The sequence below is a fragment of the Apium graveolens genome, chromosome 9, assembly GCF_009905375.1.
Source record: "Apium graveolens cultivar Ventura chromosome 9, ASM990537v1, whole genome shotgun sequence".
Taxonomy (NCBI): Eukaryota; Viridiplantae; Streptophyta; class Magnoliopsida; order Apiales; family Apiaceae; genus Apium; species Apium graveolens.
In genome coordinates this window covers 269,109,177-269,124,200 of record NC_133655.1, presented here as the reverse complement: position 1 = coordinate 269,124,200, position 15,024 = coordinate 269,109,177, and the positions used below count along the sequence as shown (strand labels likewise).

The 15,024-nt window shown below is 35.6% G+C and overlaps 2 protein-coding genes across 2 annotated transcripts; one reads left to right on the top strand and one right to left on the bottom strand.

The window, feature by feature from the left end:
• Positions 1-4,390: 4,390 nt before the first annotated feature.
• On the top strand, positions 4,391-5,561 carry LOC141683401 (short-chain dehydrogenase reductase 3b-like). The gene is made up of 2 exons (XM_074488106.1): positions 4,391-4,597; positions 4,681-5,561. Exons 1-2 carry the CDS (start codon positions 4,584-4,586, stop codon positions 5,453-5,455), a joined length of 789 nt encoding a protein of 262 aa, XP_074344207.1. The 5' UTR covers positions 4,391-4,583; the 3' UTR covers positions 5,456-5,561.
• A 1,557-nt stretch (positions 5,562-7,118) lies between these two features.
• On the bottom strand, positions 7,119-11,097 carry LOC141683400 (putative protein phosphatase 2C 49). The gene is made up of 4 exons (XM_074488105.1): positions 10,813-11,097; positions 8,474-8,647; positions 8,158-8,393; positions 7,119-7,965 (listed from the first exon to the last, which is right to left on the bottom strand). Exons 1-4 carry the CDS (start codon positions 10,999-11,001, stop codon positions 7,395-7,397), a joined length of 1,170 nt encoding a protein of 389 aa, XP_074344206.1. The 5' UTR covers positions 11,002-11,097; the 3' UTR covers positions 7,119-7,394.
• Between the last annotated feature and the right edge of the window lie 3,927 nt (positions 11,098-15,024).

Below are 15,024 nucleotides of genomic sequence, written 5' to 3'. Positions count from 1 at the left end.
GAATGGTATTACATACACAAAACGGGTGAATCGCTGGTACAGTTGAGAATATGATCGAATTCAGTACCTGGGACGAACGGAGGATAAACTCTTGACCATTTGAGGTATTCAAAGGTGTTCAGAATATCATTTAGTTTATTTCACAAAAACGGCTTAAACGCATTACAAATTTACGGTACAGCCTACTCCATGTTTTCGCTTTCATGAACCCAGAGGCCACGCATTTGTTTCGTGTGCTAAAGCCCAATAGGTTTAAGCTTGCCATGATATTTCAAATCTGATGATACATGGGCCTTTTATTGTGCCTATTCCTGATCCATTACCTGGCTTTATATTTGGGCCGGAGTCTATACAAGACTTGCTCATTCGCATAATTGCATTAACACTATTTTACATGCAAGCAGATCTTCTGCAGAGGACTGTTGTAGTGTCACACTTTCATCGTGTTTGCTTAAGATAGAAAAGAAATACTACTTGTTTCAAAAAAAAAAATCACTTTTTCTCATTGTTCTAAAAGTCTGCTATAAATCGGGATTAATTGATAATTAATCGCTATTCGATAAATAATCGAATTGATTAAGCGAAAATCCGGTCAAAGTCGTTTTTATAAGAATCGGTCAAAAACCGGATTAATCGGTCAAAAATAGGTTTCATTGGTAAAAATGTAAAAAACATATAAAATATATTAATTTGTGAAAAATAGGAAAATTTTTATTCTCGTATATATAAATACTATTTTAAATTGTTATATAATAAAATTTCTTATTTTTTTCAACTCAAATTTATCTCAATTGATAAGTTAGATCTTATGAATTATATTTACTTTAATAATATTACATATTTTAAATTTATTTGTTTTAATATATATATATGTATATAATTATATATGTTTAATCAAAATAGTAAAATAATTATATATATTATTATTTATAAATAAAAATAATATTAATTTATTTTCGATTAATGACCCGGTTAATCATTTTAATTAATCCCAGATTACAAGATTAATTTCTGAACGGTAACTCCACCGATCAAGTTTGATTCCCGCTTTTTACAATATTACTTTTTACATACAGCAGAGGAGTGTGTTTAAAGATAATTTTGAAAAAAACATATGAACTGCAAATTATAAATGCATGTCAATTTTTCATTATGTACGTTTTACTGGCGCGGATAGTAAATTTATATGAAATTAAGAACTCGTGTAAAAGTTTGAAGTATTGTGGTACCAGTATAAACTTTATTATGTGTGAAATGGACAAACGTTATAATAATATGTAGTGGGTGTTCGAATTTGATTTGACAATAACCCGGTCGAATTTTTGTTTTATGAATTATTATGGGATTTAGTAGCACATGGATTAATTGGATTATGCTCTGTGTTACGACACTGAGTTATAAGATAGCGTTTAATGGCAGTTTAGTTGGGCCAATTATTCCAAGTAGAGGTCCGAGGCAGGGAGACCCGTTGGCCCCGTACCTGTTTCCGTTTTGTGTTGACGGTTTGTCAAGATCTCTATCAAGAGCTGCTGCTAATGATGGTAATATAAATGGTTGTAAGGTTTGTTCGACTGCTCCTCAAATAACTCATCTTTTGTTTGCAGACGACAGTTTTCTCTTTTTTAAAGCCACTGGAGATGAAGCAAGAACAGTTAAATTACTGTTGAATAATTATGGGCATAAGTCAAGGCAACTAGTAAACTACCAAAAGTCTGAAGTGTTCTTTAGTGCTAATGTCAGGAGGGATAAATAACAGGAAATTAAAGATATTTTGGGTGTGAAAAATGAGTTGGGGAATAGTAAATATTTAGGTCTTCCTTCACTTATTGGGAGGGCAAAGAAATCGGTATTTGGGTTTGTCAAGGACAGTGTCTGGAGGAAAGTTCAAGATTGGAGTAATAAACTTCTTTCTAAAGCTGGGAAAACGGTTGTGGTGAAGAATGTAGCTCAAACAATACCGTCATAAAGCATGTCTTGCTTTCTACTTCCTAAATCATTGTGCTTTGAAATAGAAAAGCTGATGAATGGGTACTGGTGGAGTTCGAATGGCAGCAATAGTCCAGGTTTACGATGGATGGCTTAGAATAAGATGGCAGTAGCTAAAAGTAAAGGAGGGTTAGGATTTCGAGACATACGTGGCTTTAACTTAGCGTTACTTGGTAAGCACATCTGAAACTTCAGTCATAAACCAGATTCTTTAGTGGCTCAGATTTTTAAGGCAAAGTATTACCCAGATAGACATATTCTGCAAGCTAATAAAGGAAGTGATTCAAGCTTCATATGGACAGGAATCTGGGAGGCGAAAGAAAGTCTGAAAGGAGATTTTAGGTGGGTTCTGGGGGATGACAGAGAAATCAGAAGTTTTAAGGACCCATGGTTACAGGGCAAGGTGGATTTTTGTGTTAAAGATAGTCATTTGAATGTTGTCGGAGAGGAGAAGGTGTGTTTTTACTTCCATCCTAATAGCAAAGTCTGGGATGTACATAAGGTTAAACACGATTTGCATGCTGATGACAGTAGATTGAATCTTCAAAGATGTTAAAGATAGATTGGCTTGGACTGGTTCGAATAAGGGTATCTACACTGTTAAGACGGGATATATGTACTGGACAAATAGGAATGTTAGCAGTGATAATATGATAGATTCTCAAGGTTGGAATAAGTTGTGAAATTTGGAGCTGCCTCACAGACTTAGAACGTTTCTATGGAGGTTATGTCGGAACAATATCCATGTTAGGACTTTATTAAGGAGTATAGGAGTGGACACTACAATAATGTGTCCCATGTGTGAAACTGACATTTAACATCTAAGACACGTATTTTGCGAATGCGCGTTTGCCAAGGAGTGTTGGCATAGATCAGGACTGGATATTGACATATATGATATGGAAGAGGTTCCGAATTGGCTTCTGGAGATGATCAGTAAGGAACCCACAGAGATAGTTCAAAAGATGGCAGTTATTTTATCTGGTATTTGGTTTGCAAGGAATAAAAAGATTTGGGAGGGGAAAATAATACAAGCTGCAATCACAATCGATCTGAGCACTAAACAGGTACAGGAGTGGCAAGAAGTGAACAAAAGAAGCTCACTTACTAATAGAGGACATAATAAAACAGTGTCGAATGAACAAGTAAGATGGCAATGCCCTTATGTTGGGTGGCTTAAGTTGAATGTGGATGCAAATCCGGGGGCAAATATGTATACGTTGGGAATGGTCATTCGGAGTGATTCAGGGCACTTTGTCATGGGTAAAGTCATGAAGTTAGCAGGTGAGGTATTAGTTTTGGAGGCAAAGGCTAGGGGAGTGTTGGAAGCAATCGAATGGATAGAAAGTATGGGTCTGCATCAGGTTGTTATCGAGTCTGATTCCCAACTGGTGGTGCATGCTTTGAAGTCGGGGAGTCATATCAGCTAGAGGTTGGGCATGTTCTAGATGAGTGTTTGGATAGGTTTTGAAACCGAGTTGATCTATCTATTTACCATGTTAAAAAGTAAGCGAACAAGGTTGCGTATTTTATGGCTAGTGCCTCTTGTTTGCTAGATAGCTACAATTGTTCTATATTTCCTCCAGATTTGCTGTTGGAGATGGTTCCTTCTGAGTTTTCAAGTTAATAAAATTCCCTTTAGTTTCAAAAAAAATATTTAATCAACAATTTATCAATTTCACACGCACATTTTCAAGATCTGCTATTTTACCGGCGGATAAGATTCTAGTTTAATGACGATGTTCTGTAATTTCAGGTTCATTTTCACGTTTTTTTTGTCAAATCACCCTAATAATATGCAACCAATTCACTCCGCCACTATTTTTTTGTCAAAAGTCGGAACTTTTAATAATAATACTCCATATGTCCCAACCATTTCTTTACACTTTGCTTTTTGGATGTCTCATCCAATTATTTACATGTCAAAACTTACCAAAAATAGCAAATGGGTCCCATCACTTTTCCATTTTTTTTTCCCTTTTCACACTACTTTTACTCCACTATCTCCTTTTTATAAATTAAAAAACAATGAGTCTCATTACTTTACTCACTTTTTTTTCTCTTTTCCACTATTTTATACATATTTCTTAACTTTCGTGCCCAAACCAAATATAAACAATTGGCCGGGACGGAGGGAGCATGTAATTTCCGTTCAAGTAATGAGGATTATTGAGCGGTGAGCATGCACTGAATGCTCAAGACAATCAACAAGTGTGAAAGCCTGGCTGTTAGTTTAAACAGTTGCTCCAATCATACATGTACTTAAAATTCTTTTCTATACAAAATTGCAAAAAAATAGTTGACATAAACTTAGAATTGTCGTGGGAATTGCTTTAATTATATTAGTAGTTGTAATAAATTTATAACTAAAAATAGCCTAAAACCTGACATCCTCAATGACAGAGGTACATAAAAAATGTACTAGCATATGCATTATATATAACCCGTGTTACATTCATCAAAACCTCGTGCTATGAGTTTTATTCAACTTCAACTTTTGTAAATTCTTGAGTTTACTAGATATATACTACTCCATAACTGCAGATCCAAGAGCCCTTTTTTCATACTTGAGCAACCCCATCAAATTCATTTATTCAATGTCTAAGCCAAGGTAAGTACCTTCCCTCTTACTTGAGAGTTAATTATGTGTTTGATATCTTGATTAAGTTAAATAAATTTGGATTTATTTTGTAGGTTGGATGGCAAGGTAGCACTTGTCACCGGTGCAGCTAGTGGAATTGGTGAGCAGACGGTACGATTATTCGCTGAAAATGGAGCACATGTGGTCATTGCAGATGTTCAAGATGAACTAGGCCATCAAGTTGTTGCATCAATAGGTTCCGAAAAGGTCAGTTATCATCACTGTGATGTTAGAGATGAAGAACAAGTCGTACAGACAATAAACTTTGTTATACAAAAATATGGAAGCCTGGATATTATGTTTAGCAATGCTGCAATCATGGGGCCGTTGACAAGCATACTAGACCTCGACATGGAAGAATTCGACAACACTATGGCTACAAATGTTCGCGGTGTGGCCATCACAATCAAGCATGCTGCGCGCGCTATGGTTGCTAAAAAAATACGTGGATCCATCATCTGCACCACAAGTGTTGCATCAACACTAGGAGGAGCCGGACCACACGCTTACACAACGTCGAAACATGCATTGGTAGGCCTTGTCAGGGCGGCGTGTAGCGAGCTTGGAGCTCACGGGATTAGGGTTAATTCCATTTCACCATTCGGGGTTGCAACACCTCTTTCCTGCAATGCTTATAATATAAAACCAAGTGAAGTTGAGACTAATGGTTGTGCATTGGCCAATTTGAAAGGTGTGGTATTGAAAGCCAAGCACATTGCTGATGCAGCTCTGTTTCTTGCATCTGATGAGTCTGCTTATATCAGTGGACACAATCTGGCTGTTGACGGGGGATTTTCAGTGGTTAGTAATAGTTTTACATCATTCTGATCAAAGTGTTTGATGAAGAATCTTTACATGCATTCACTTGGGATTGTAATAGTGGTGTTATAATATTTGATGTTTGCAAGTCAGACTTTTTATCTTTTTGGATTTACCAGCAGATTGTCATGTGCTATTTGTCCTTGTAATCCGCAATGTTATTATTTTTGCTACCTTCCACTTAATAAGTTGATGAATCCTGTCTGCCAATGTCTCAAGCCTACTTCTCATAACTCCCACCACCATGTTACACTTTGCTTTTTACTAGATTTCTGGTCTGTGCATCACATAAGACAGATTTCACTTTGCATCTTTTTCTTCATGCCTTTTTTTAATTAATTTTTTAACTCTTTAAGGAAAATATTACAAAAAAACAAGGAACTTGGATGATCATCGGGTCACTCTGGTACACACTGACCGTAATTTTTACTTCAAATTTTCAAATTTAAAATTTATGTAATGCATACTCAGGTAAATGTGTCCAATATGAATACGTGTACAAGTGTTTGACTTATCAATATTTTAAAACTTTTTACATATTTTTGGTCTGAAATAGGTGTCTCGATATCTTATACATGTCCAGCTATCGAATATTTAACACAAATATTCGAGAAATTGAGGAAAATTGAAGAGTCGAAGTAATATAGTCCAGAATCAGTTCTCAAAATCCGAATGGAAATAGTATTCCTCCTGATTCTCATCTTGAACGGGAAATTAAAATATATGTGGATATTCAAAAAATCCATCTTCTTAAATATACATACAAACGGTCATTAATTCATCATTATTGTTGTATTTGCACAAAAATTTCATGTCAAATCGTCAATGCACATCTCTACAAGTACAGAATACATAGTCCTCAAATAGTTAAATTTATGAAATTTTAACATTTTCGGAAAAAATAATTCTATATATAGTAGCAGCATGAAATTGCCAAGTACACGTTCCGCTGTTTTCTTATGTATATATTAAAATCTTTTTTTATACTATACATATACATCGAAAATTAATGCCGCAACGTGCATTAAAGAGTGTTTATGTTGGTAAAATAATAGTTGGCTCATGTTACACTATTATGCATACACCTTGATAATTGATTGATTAATTGTACTCATAGATCATAAATGTAAATAATGGAGAAAAAACAGTTGTTAACTGTAAGAACAATGCAGGAGCTGGCAATTCTAGTTTGAAGACGTGCACTCCATAACTCGATGCTTCATGAAAATTACTAGTATATTCACGAGTACTAACTTGCAGGCTATACAGCACATTAGCATACGTCGCTCTTCAGCGGTTGAATCAGTTTTACAACACAAAAAGGTTTTGTAATTTACCTATCTATTGATGTACAATATAGGTCTTAATACAAGCAGTTGTGTACTAGGGGAAGGAGCTTAGAATCCAACTCTAGACCTCATCTAACAAACACAGTCATAGTCGTGGACTAAGAGGAGTTTAAAATCGAACTCTAGACCTCATCTAGCACCGCAAACAATCAAGTGGCTTACGTGCCCTCCTCATTTTTGTATGAGATTCTATTCCTAACCTGTTTCTTTCTAGTTTATAACAGTAGATCCTGTCTCGCATTTCTCATTCTCTACTAAAAAAACTTAAGAATACCGAAAGCACACACAAACACAACCCTGTAGATATTCAAAGCCATCAAATATAAGTAGTTAAACGTCAGATAAAATTAACAATCAGAAAACATATTAGTACAAAACAGATCTGAATAATCTGAAAACGTAATAGTACACAACAGATCTGAATAATATCGATTGAGTACACCGCCGCATGCTTGCCAATCTATGTACAACCCACCCACAAATAATATCGCTAACACTACAACATTCCCTACAAAACTGCCAGCTCACAACTGCTTCTGATTATAATGAAGCAACCAGAAACAGCACAAATACATTTGGAACGAGTCTCCGCTGTATATTCACTGATTGACACTGCCATCCAACAAGTTCCTTAAGCTATAGAGGGCTTCTGCAGAAAGGCTACAACATTTTAATCTTCTCTGAGGCGTTGGTGATGCTTCCCTGTGATCGAGGGAAGTAAAACAAACAATGATCACAGTGAGATTATCAAAAGTGTTAAGACGCAGAGCCTCCATGACCAGGTCTCTAGCACACTGCCCGGGGTCATCATGACGCCTCAAGCCCCGGCGCACCAGGCTGATTGCCTGCTGGCTTGACATTACATCCCAAATTCCATCACAGGCTATAATGAGGAACTCATCATCCTCGGTCAGAGCAATCTGCCTGACATCTGGCTCTGCAATGAGAGGCGACGGGTTGCCTCGTGACAATTTCAGGTCCCAATCGCCCAAAGCCCGAGTAACTGATAGAACGCCATTAAGATAACCATCATCAATAAACCCACCCAGCTCCTCAACTCGTTTCCTTTCCGAAGCATGACTTGGTCTGTGGTCCTGAGACATGTCAATAGCCTCGCCTTTCCGGCACAAAACTGCTCTACAATCTCCAGCGTTGGCCACTAATAGACGACTGCAGAAGAGAAAATTAAAGTTATATTCTGATATAGCAACTCACTGCTGGTCAAAGTCAGGAGAGGGGGGGGAGGGGGGGAGGGGGGAGAGAGAGAGAGAGAGAGAGAGAGAGAGAGAGAGAGAGAGAGAGAGAGAACAATGGAGAAACGAACATGGATATAATGCCCTCATGCATAGGCGCAGGTATTACCTTCCTAATACAATAGCTGCCAAAGCTGTTGTCCCAGATGAAGTGCTCACACTACAGTCATCAGCAAGAGCTGCATCGGCGAGAAGAAATGCTTTGCGAAGAGAGCTCCCAACTGCTTCTAAAAATGCATCATCAACTTCAGACGATTGCGGAAAATTGACGTCCTCAAAAAAGAATCTGTTTATATTCTTCCGGACATAAGCGGCTGCCTCAGGTCCTCCATGACCATCAAAGACCTATACCAAATTACACGTATAAACTTGCTAACAATTCAATGATCAAATTGCAGTAAAATACAGACAATCGGACAACCTACCCCATAGAAAGCATTTGGCTTAGGAAATATGACATCTGAACCCAAATACATTGAGAGATCATCTATCTTTACGTGTTGATCTTCCATGTACCTCCGAGGCCCAATATCAGCAAACCCACCTGAGCGGATGCTAGGTGAATATTGCATAATCTCAGCATCTGGAGATTTCATAACCTATAAGGCAAGGATTTTTTGTCAAGTTATCCGCATTAAAATCAGTTACATCTTATAAATATAATTTCAAGAAAAAAACAATAAAGAACCAAGAATGATAGTGAAACAAACCACCAGTTTTCCTGTTGACACAATACAAACCTTCCACAATTTTGACAATAATTCTAAATCTAGGATAGGAAGGACGATTCCAGGATGGTCATATGCCCCTCAATATTCAAAAGCACACACCTAAGTTTGATATTTATACTCAACGCATTTTCATTACATTAACCCTGGATAAATCATAACTAGGAGAAGTAAACTAGAAGCAAATTTTTCAATTATCAATTATTTTAAGAGAGGGCTACCACTGGAAACTATCAATAATGTATTTATTTGGATTATTTTGACTCACTAAGCACCGATTATGCTCTTTAAGATTAATATAGAAAGACCAAGGAATATAGTTTGTTTTGGTAACTAAACCATAATATTAATTATTAATTCTATCAAGCAGTTACTACTCATATCCTAAAGATACTAAAGCACCTTAAAAGAGTAAATCTACTATTAAACCCTTACACCACACACCAATACTGCACCTACAGCTGTCCTTCCCCCCCCCCCCCCCCCAAAAAAAAAAAAAAATATCCCACACTTGACAGCCACTCAAATGTGATATCTCATTCAACCTCGAGTAGTATAACTCCAAAAACCATTTCAACCTTACTAAGCAATAGTACTATTACTTACAATGAAGAATCCCAAGACTTAATCTATTTGAGCTCCCAGATAGTCATATTCCTCAAATAAGAATACCCACGGCATAATTTTACACAAAACTTCACAAAAGAAATGAAACACCTCGTCCAGAGGTAAATGCAATTAGCAAACAATTATGGAATTTTAAAAAAATAGATTTGTGATTTTTGTTGAAATGCAAATATTAGAACCAGCAACTTCAACAAGAAAACATGAACACTTGTAGACAAGAAGGAGCCAAATATCTACTGTTTGTAAGATGACATAGAAGACCCGAATTTTATCAATTGAACAAATTATGAGTGGATCTTACAGTGTCACAAAACATTTGCAAATCACTTAGAAGAGACAAAAACAGATAAATGTTGCAAAACCATGCTTAGAGAACAACATACACAAACTTCAAGACAAAGACAAAACAGAATTGAAGAATTTAACAATGTAATTATACACGATCTAGTAAGCCCCATCTACTAACACTAAACTTTTCAGGATTGGAGAGAGTTGATAACTTAACAGAATTCATGACATTGCGGGTTTTACTCAAACTATAAAATAGAGGTATTTTTTCAGAGGTTTAACCCTCCAAGCCCTAACATTGTCCAATATCTTTGAACCCCATCATTGAGCTATTCCTCGAAACCATATACCGGAATGGGCTTTCAATTGAGGTATGCAGATGACAAATATTCAACACCCCCTCCCCCCTTTTAAAATTTTGGGAGACTGGGTCAACTGAAGCAGCATAAGACATATAGTTAATATCTGAGGTCTCAATTGTTAACATAAACACTCCAATATTCCCAAAATCTTGATTTGCACAATAAGCTTAAACATCGTCCCAAAGGTCTACTAACAGCTTAATTTTTTCTGGAGAATCAGCAACTTTAACTTATCAAAGTCCTAGAATTCTAACAAACCCATGATCAAACTTTGACCTTTTTAGCTAAAACACACAATTGCAATTAACCCTTGTAGCATCCAGCTCGGATCAATAGTTACAACTAAGCTTTCATCAAATCCTAAGAAAACAAACTACTGATGTGTATCTATCAATGATCTAATTATCCAAATCAAATCCAAATATACACAAAAGTCAAAACATACACAAATACAAAATCTACACATATTCAATCATACCAAATAAACCCAGCTAGATCATATATGTATAATTAACATATACACACAAATATCAAATCTTTTCAATCATAGCAAAAATCCCAGCTAAATCTCTCTCTATCTCTCTTTCTCAATCATACCAAAAAACCAGCTGACCATCTCTCTCTCCCTCTCTCTATCTCTCTCTCTCTTATCAATCACACCAAAAAATCCCAGCTAAACACCTCTCTCTCTCTCTCTCTCTCTCTCTTACACAAACACAAAAAAGACAAAAAATACAAGAAAGGAAGGGGTGAACTAACCGGAGGAGAGAGAGAAGTGAGCGACCCAGAAGGAGATATCGGGTCACGAATAAAACCCGGACTAGAAACACCAACAAAAGCATTCAAATCATCAAGATTACTAGTAGATCGTGATCTGTACTCCACATTCAAAACACCACCTGTTGCAATTACATTCTGTTGCACCATCACCTCTGCTTCAGCACCCATCTTCTCAATACATTCACCGAATCAATTTCAATCTGTATGTATATTTTGTGTGTATAATTCGAGAGTCTTGTTTTTCGAGATTAAAAAAAATGAAGTTTTGAGAGACGGAGAGAGATTTAACTTGTTATTTATACTTGGGGGTTGGTGAGAGAGATTATACCGGCTGTAGCCGGTTGTATTTTAGTTGGTGACTGGCGGGTGTGGGTGTTTTGGAGGGAGGGTGACGTGGATAAACAGGTTACACGCAACGGAAAAAGAGGTCACTTGCGTTGCACGTGAGGGTTTTGGGTTGCCGCGTGAATTGACGGAATCGCCCCTTGTATTGCACACTTGTCGTTGACTTCATAAATATTCAATTTAATACTACTAACATTTATTAAGGTTGTAATTTCATACGAGTGCAGTTAATTAATTAATCCACAGTTTTAATTTACTGGGGAATATTGTAATTCAGGTAAACCTGTGGATGTCCTCAAGTTCTCACAACTTGATGTTATATATAGATGATGTTTTTAATTTCACTCCCTATGTTTCGTTTTACTAATCGCATGATTTTTAAATATTCTTTTTTAAATGATTTGATGGTATAATTAAAATAAAATTATTTTTGTAATTTTTTTCTAAATAAAAATATATAACTTAAATTTTTATTTATAAAAAAATAAAGAAAAATAATTTTTAATATACAGTCAACAAAATAAATAATAAATCATATCAGAAAATGAATCAGTGCGGCAAATATTAAAGTTTGTGGATGGCGTAATGACCAAGTTCATTGTCATCAAAGGCACTCCATTATTAGTTGTCAATTATATGTGGGGTAAGTTTTATGGAGTCCACCTTTTTATCGGAGTCCTCGGAATCCATCTACGTTCTGCAAATAAAATATATTGTAAAACGTGTTATTTTGCAAAACATGTTACACAAATAGCATAACTTCAACAAAATCATGCAAATCTCATATATTTACGGTACAATATGTATGTTCTGCAATATGCGCAACATGAACATTTATGTTCTGCAAACTAAACATGTTTTGTAGAATATATATTTTTGCAATGTTCTGCTTGTAAAATGTATGCAATCTATAAGATTTTTGATAGAATAGTGATGTTTGTCGAAAAATAATATGTTTTGCAATATTTTAAGCTATATTTTACTTGCAGAACATATATGGACTCCGAGGACTCCAATTAAAGGTGGACTCCATAGAACTTTACTCTATGATCTCGGTTAATTATTTCAATTAATCTTCAATTTAGTGATTGATTCATAATTGACTCAATTAGTTTCGATTCACGACTGAAAGTGTAAGAATATATACTAGTGCATGATTGATCTCTCGATAAGTCATTTTATAGAAGGTTAAATAAATCGAGTTCAGATCGGATATTATAAAATCTAAATCTAAATCTAAATATTTTCGGGTTATCCAAATTCAAATATGTCGGATTTCGTATCGGATCGGATATTTTTCGGGTATGCAAAATTACGAATTATATAATCAAATTTAATATTATTTATACATAATAAACTATTAATCACATTTATATGATAGCTAAAAAATTTATACATTAACTAATAAATAGCTAAACACATTATATTGCACGGGTTGACATGTTATGTAATATCTAAGATATGTTGATAACATAATATTAGTATTTTTGACAATTTTTTTATATAAATATATACAAAGTACATCTTACATAATAAAGCTGATTTTGAAATAAAAAGTTATAATTTACTAAATAAGTGTTGACAATATTGATAATAATCTACTATTACTCAAATAATACAAGAAAAATATGTAAATTATATGTATTACCTATAAAATATTAGATATAATCTATAATAAATGTGTCAGGTTTTAATCGAGTTTCTGGTTTGGATCGTATTTGAATTGGATTTCGGATTTCAGATCAGGTATCGGTTTGATATAGTTGGAATCCAAATTTCAATCTAAAATTTCGGATTCAGTATATCCAAAACTTCGGTTTGTGATCAGATCGGATATCGTTGAACTACTCATGACATGCCCTGTACGCCTCTCCCAACATTGGAATCAATCTTCCCTAATTTCTGCATATTCGATACTCCATGCAATCAATTTGTTACTATCACAGAAAAATAAAAAACAAACAAACCAGCCATTTCAACAGGTGTTTGGGCTAGTAGCCCTCAACGGCTGCTTTGACCTTTCTAGAAAATGAAATAAAACTAATACTACGTCAACACAATTTTCTTAGGGTTTGACTATTCGTTCAAGGCGTTGACCTCTGCGTGTTACAGTACCCCTAACCTAACTTTTCTTTTGTTCTTATCCCTAATTTCCCTACCTATCCATTTTCTTTATGAGGCCGTGTTTGGTTCTGTACACACTTAACTCACCCTTCTTTTTTAATGAAAGAAATAGATCAATTATTAGAGTTTGGCCCAGCAAGTAGAGGTGGCCAAACGTGCGGGTTCGAACCGCACATTCGGGACCGGCTCGTACAGAAACCGTAAAATATTCGGCCCGATTCGGGCCGGTTCAAACCCGCACAACCCGCCGAAAGAAGCGAACCGAATACGAATTTAATTTTAAAAAACCGGAACCGGCACTAACCCGCACGACCCGCACAGGCGAAGCCCGCGTGAGCCGCACGAACTGTGCAACCCGCACAGCCCGCACAGCCCGCACGGGTTTTGATGGAATAAGCTTGGATTTGCTTGAATTCATTCAGGGAAGTGCAATTAGGCAAGAGTGATAAAGGGCTAGTTAAATGTGTGTGTGGTTTTGTTGATGTAATGTTGTTGTAAATATTTGGATAAGAGAATGGAAACGTAGTTGTCATTCTAAATATTCGGTTAAGCCCGCACGGCTCGCACGGATACGAGTCTTAGTGCCGGATACGAGTTGCCATTTCCCGATTCAAATTCGGCCCGGGCCCGGTTCGTTACTTCTCCGTGCCGGTTCAGTGTTGATGTTTCGAGTGTCCGACCCGTGATCGACCCGGCCCGAACCGCACGGACCGCCCGAATGGCCGGCTCTACCAGCAAGTACATAACATGCAACATAAATAATGCATGTTCAAAGTAGGGTTTGGTTGTCCCTACTCTTGAAATCACTATTTTTCTTAAGTCGTGTTGAAATCACTAAATTCTTGAGTTAATTAATGCTAATGTGTTTTTATTTGTCGTTGGCAGGTTAACAAGCCCTTCTCCACACTTTGATTTCATATGTTTGTTTTATTTTAAAAAATGAAAATCATAATTATCGTTTGCTTAAGGTTAATTAGAAACCAATACTGCACGTACCAACAATAAGTCAAAAAATGCACACAAATTTAATTAGTTAATCAACTTATATGGCATCTAGCTAGAAATAATGATCGTTTTTTTTTCTAAAAAAAACAATAATACAATGCTATCAATCAATCAACTATACACAGCATATATGACATAAAAAGGTATATATAGGCTGTTTTCACAAAAAAAATAATTGTTTCACATATATGTGTTCAAGATAAAAGATAATATACAATAATATATAAAGTACGTAAAATTAAATGAAATAATATCTTAACTCACAATTTTCTTAACATGGGACTTGCCTAAACCCTAATCTTAATTTGCATTTAAAAAAAGATGTTACTTTCTGTTATAAAACAAGGTACATTAATATGACAGCCTAATATTCAACTAACATAAATTACTTTTAGGTTACACAAGACTAACTAATGGATATTACTCAAAATTAATTTCATGGTGGTAGATGTGCTTTGTACAGGGCATGTTTAGCTGGCCGGGGTTTAAAACTCAAACTTATATAAATCAAAATTTTAAAAATTATTTATAAAATATTCGAGAAGAGCCCATAAAATTGTTGTAATATCGTTTATCCGAACAATGTGGCAGTTTCTGTTGGAGTGGCTTGTCATGGAGTTTTGGGGTGAATATAATTGTAAAGTGGGCTGCTCTTCGTTTTTGATGGACTGGTCTGTGCTTTGGTCACATGCCTTTGGATGGAGTAATTTCGTACTT

Excerpts from the sequence above, each read along its gene's own strand:
- LOC141683400 (XM_074488105.1), bottom strand. The coding sequence starts at position 11,001 with ATGGGTGCTGAAGCAGAGGTGATGGTGCAACAGAATGTAATTGCAACA. Across the intron at positions 8,648-10,812 it reads TCACTTCTCTCTCTCCTCCG|GTTATGAAATCTCCAGATGC; the intron begins GTTAGTTCACCC and ends CTTGCCTTATAG. Across the intron at positions 8,394-8,473 it reads AGCCAAATGCTTTCTATGGG|GTCTTTGATGGTCATGGAGG; the intron begins GTAGGTTGTCCG and ends AATTTGGTATAG.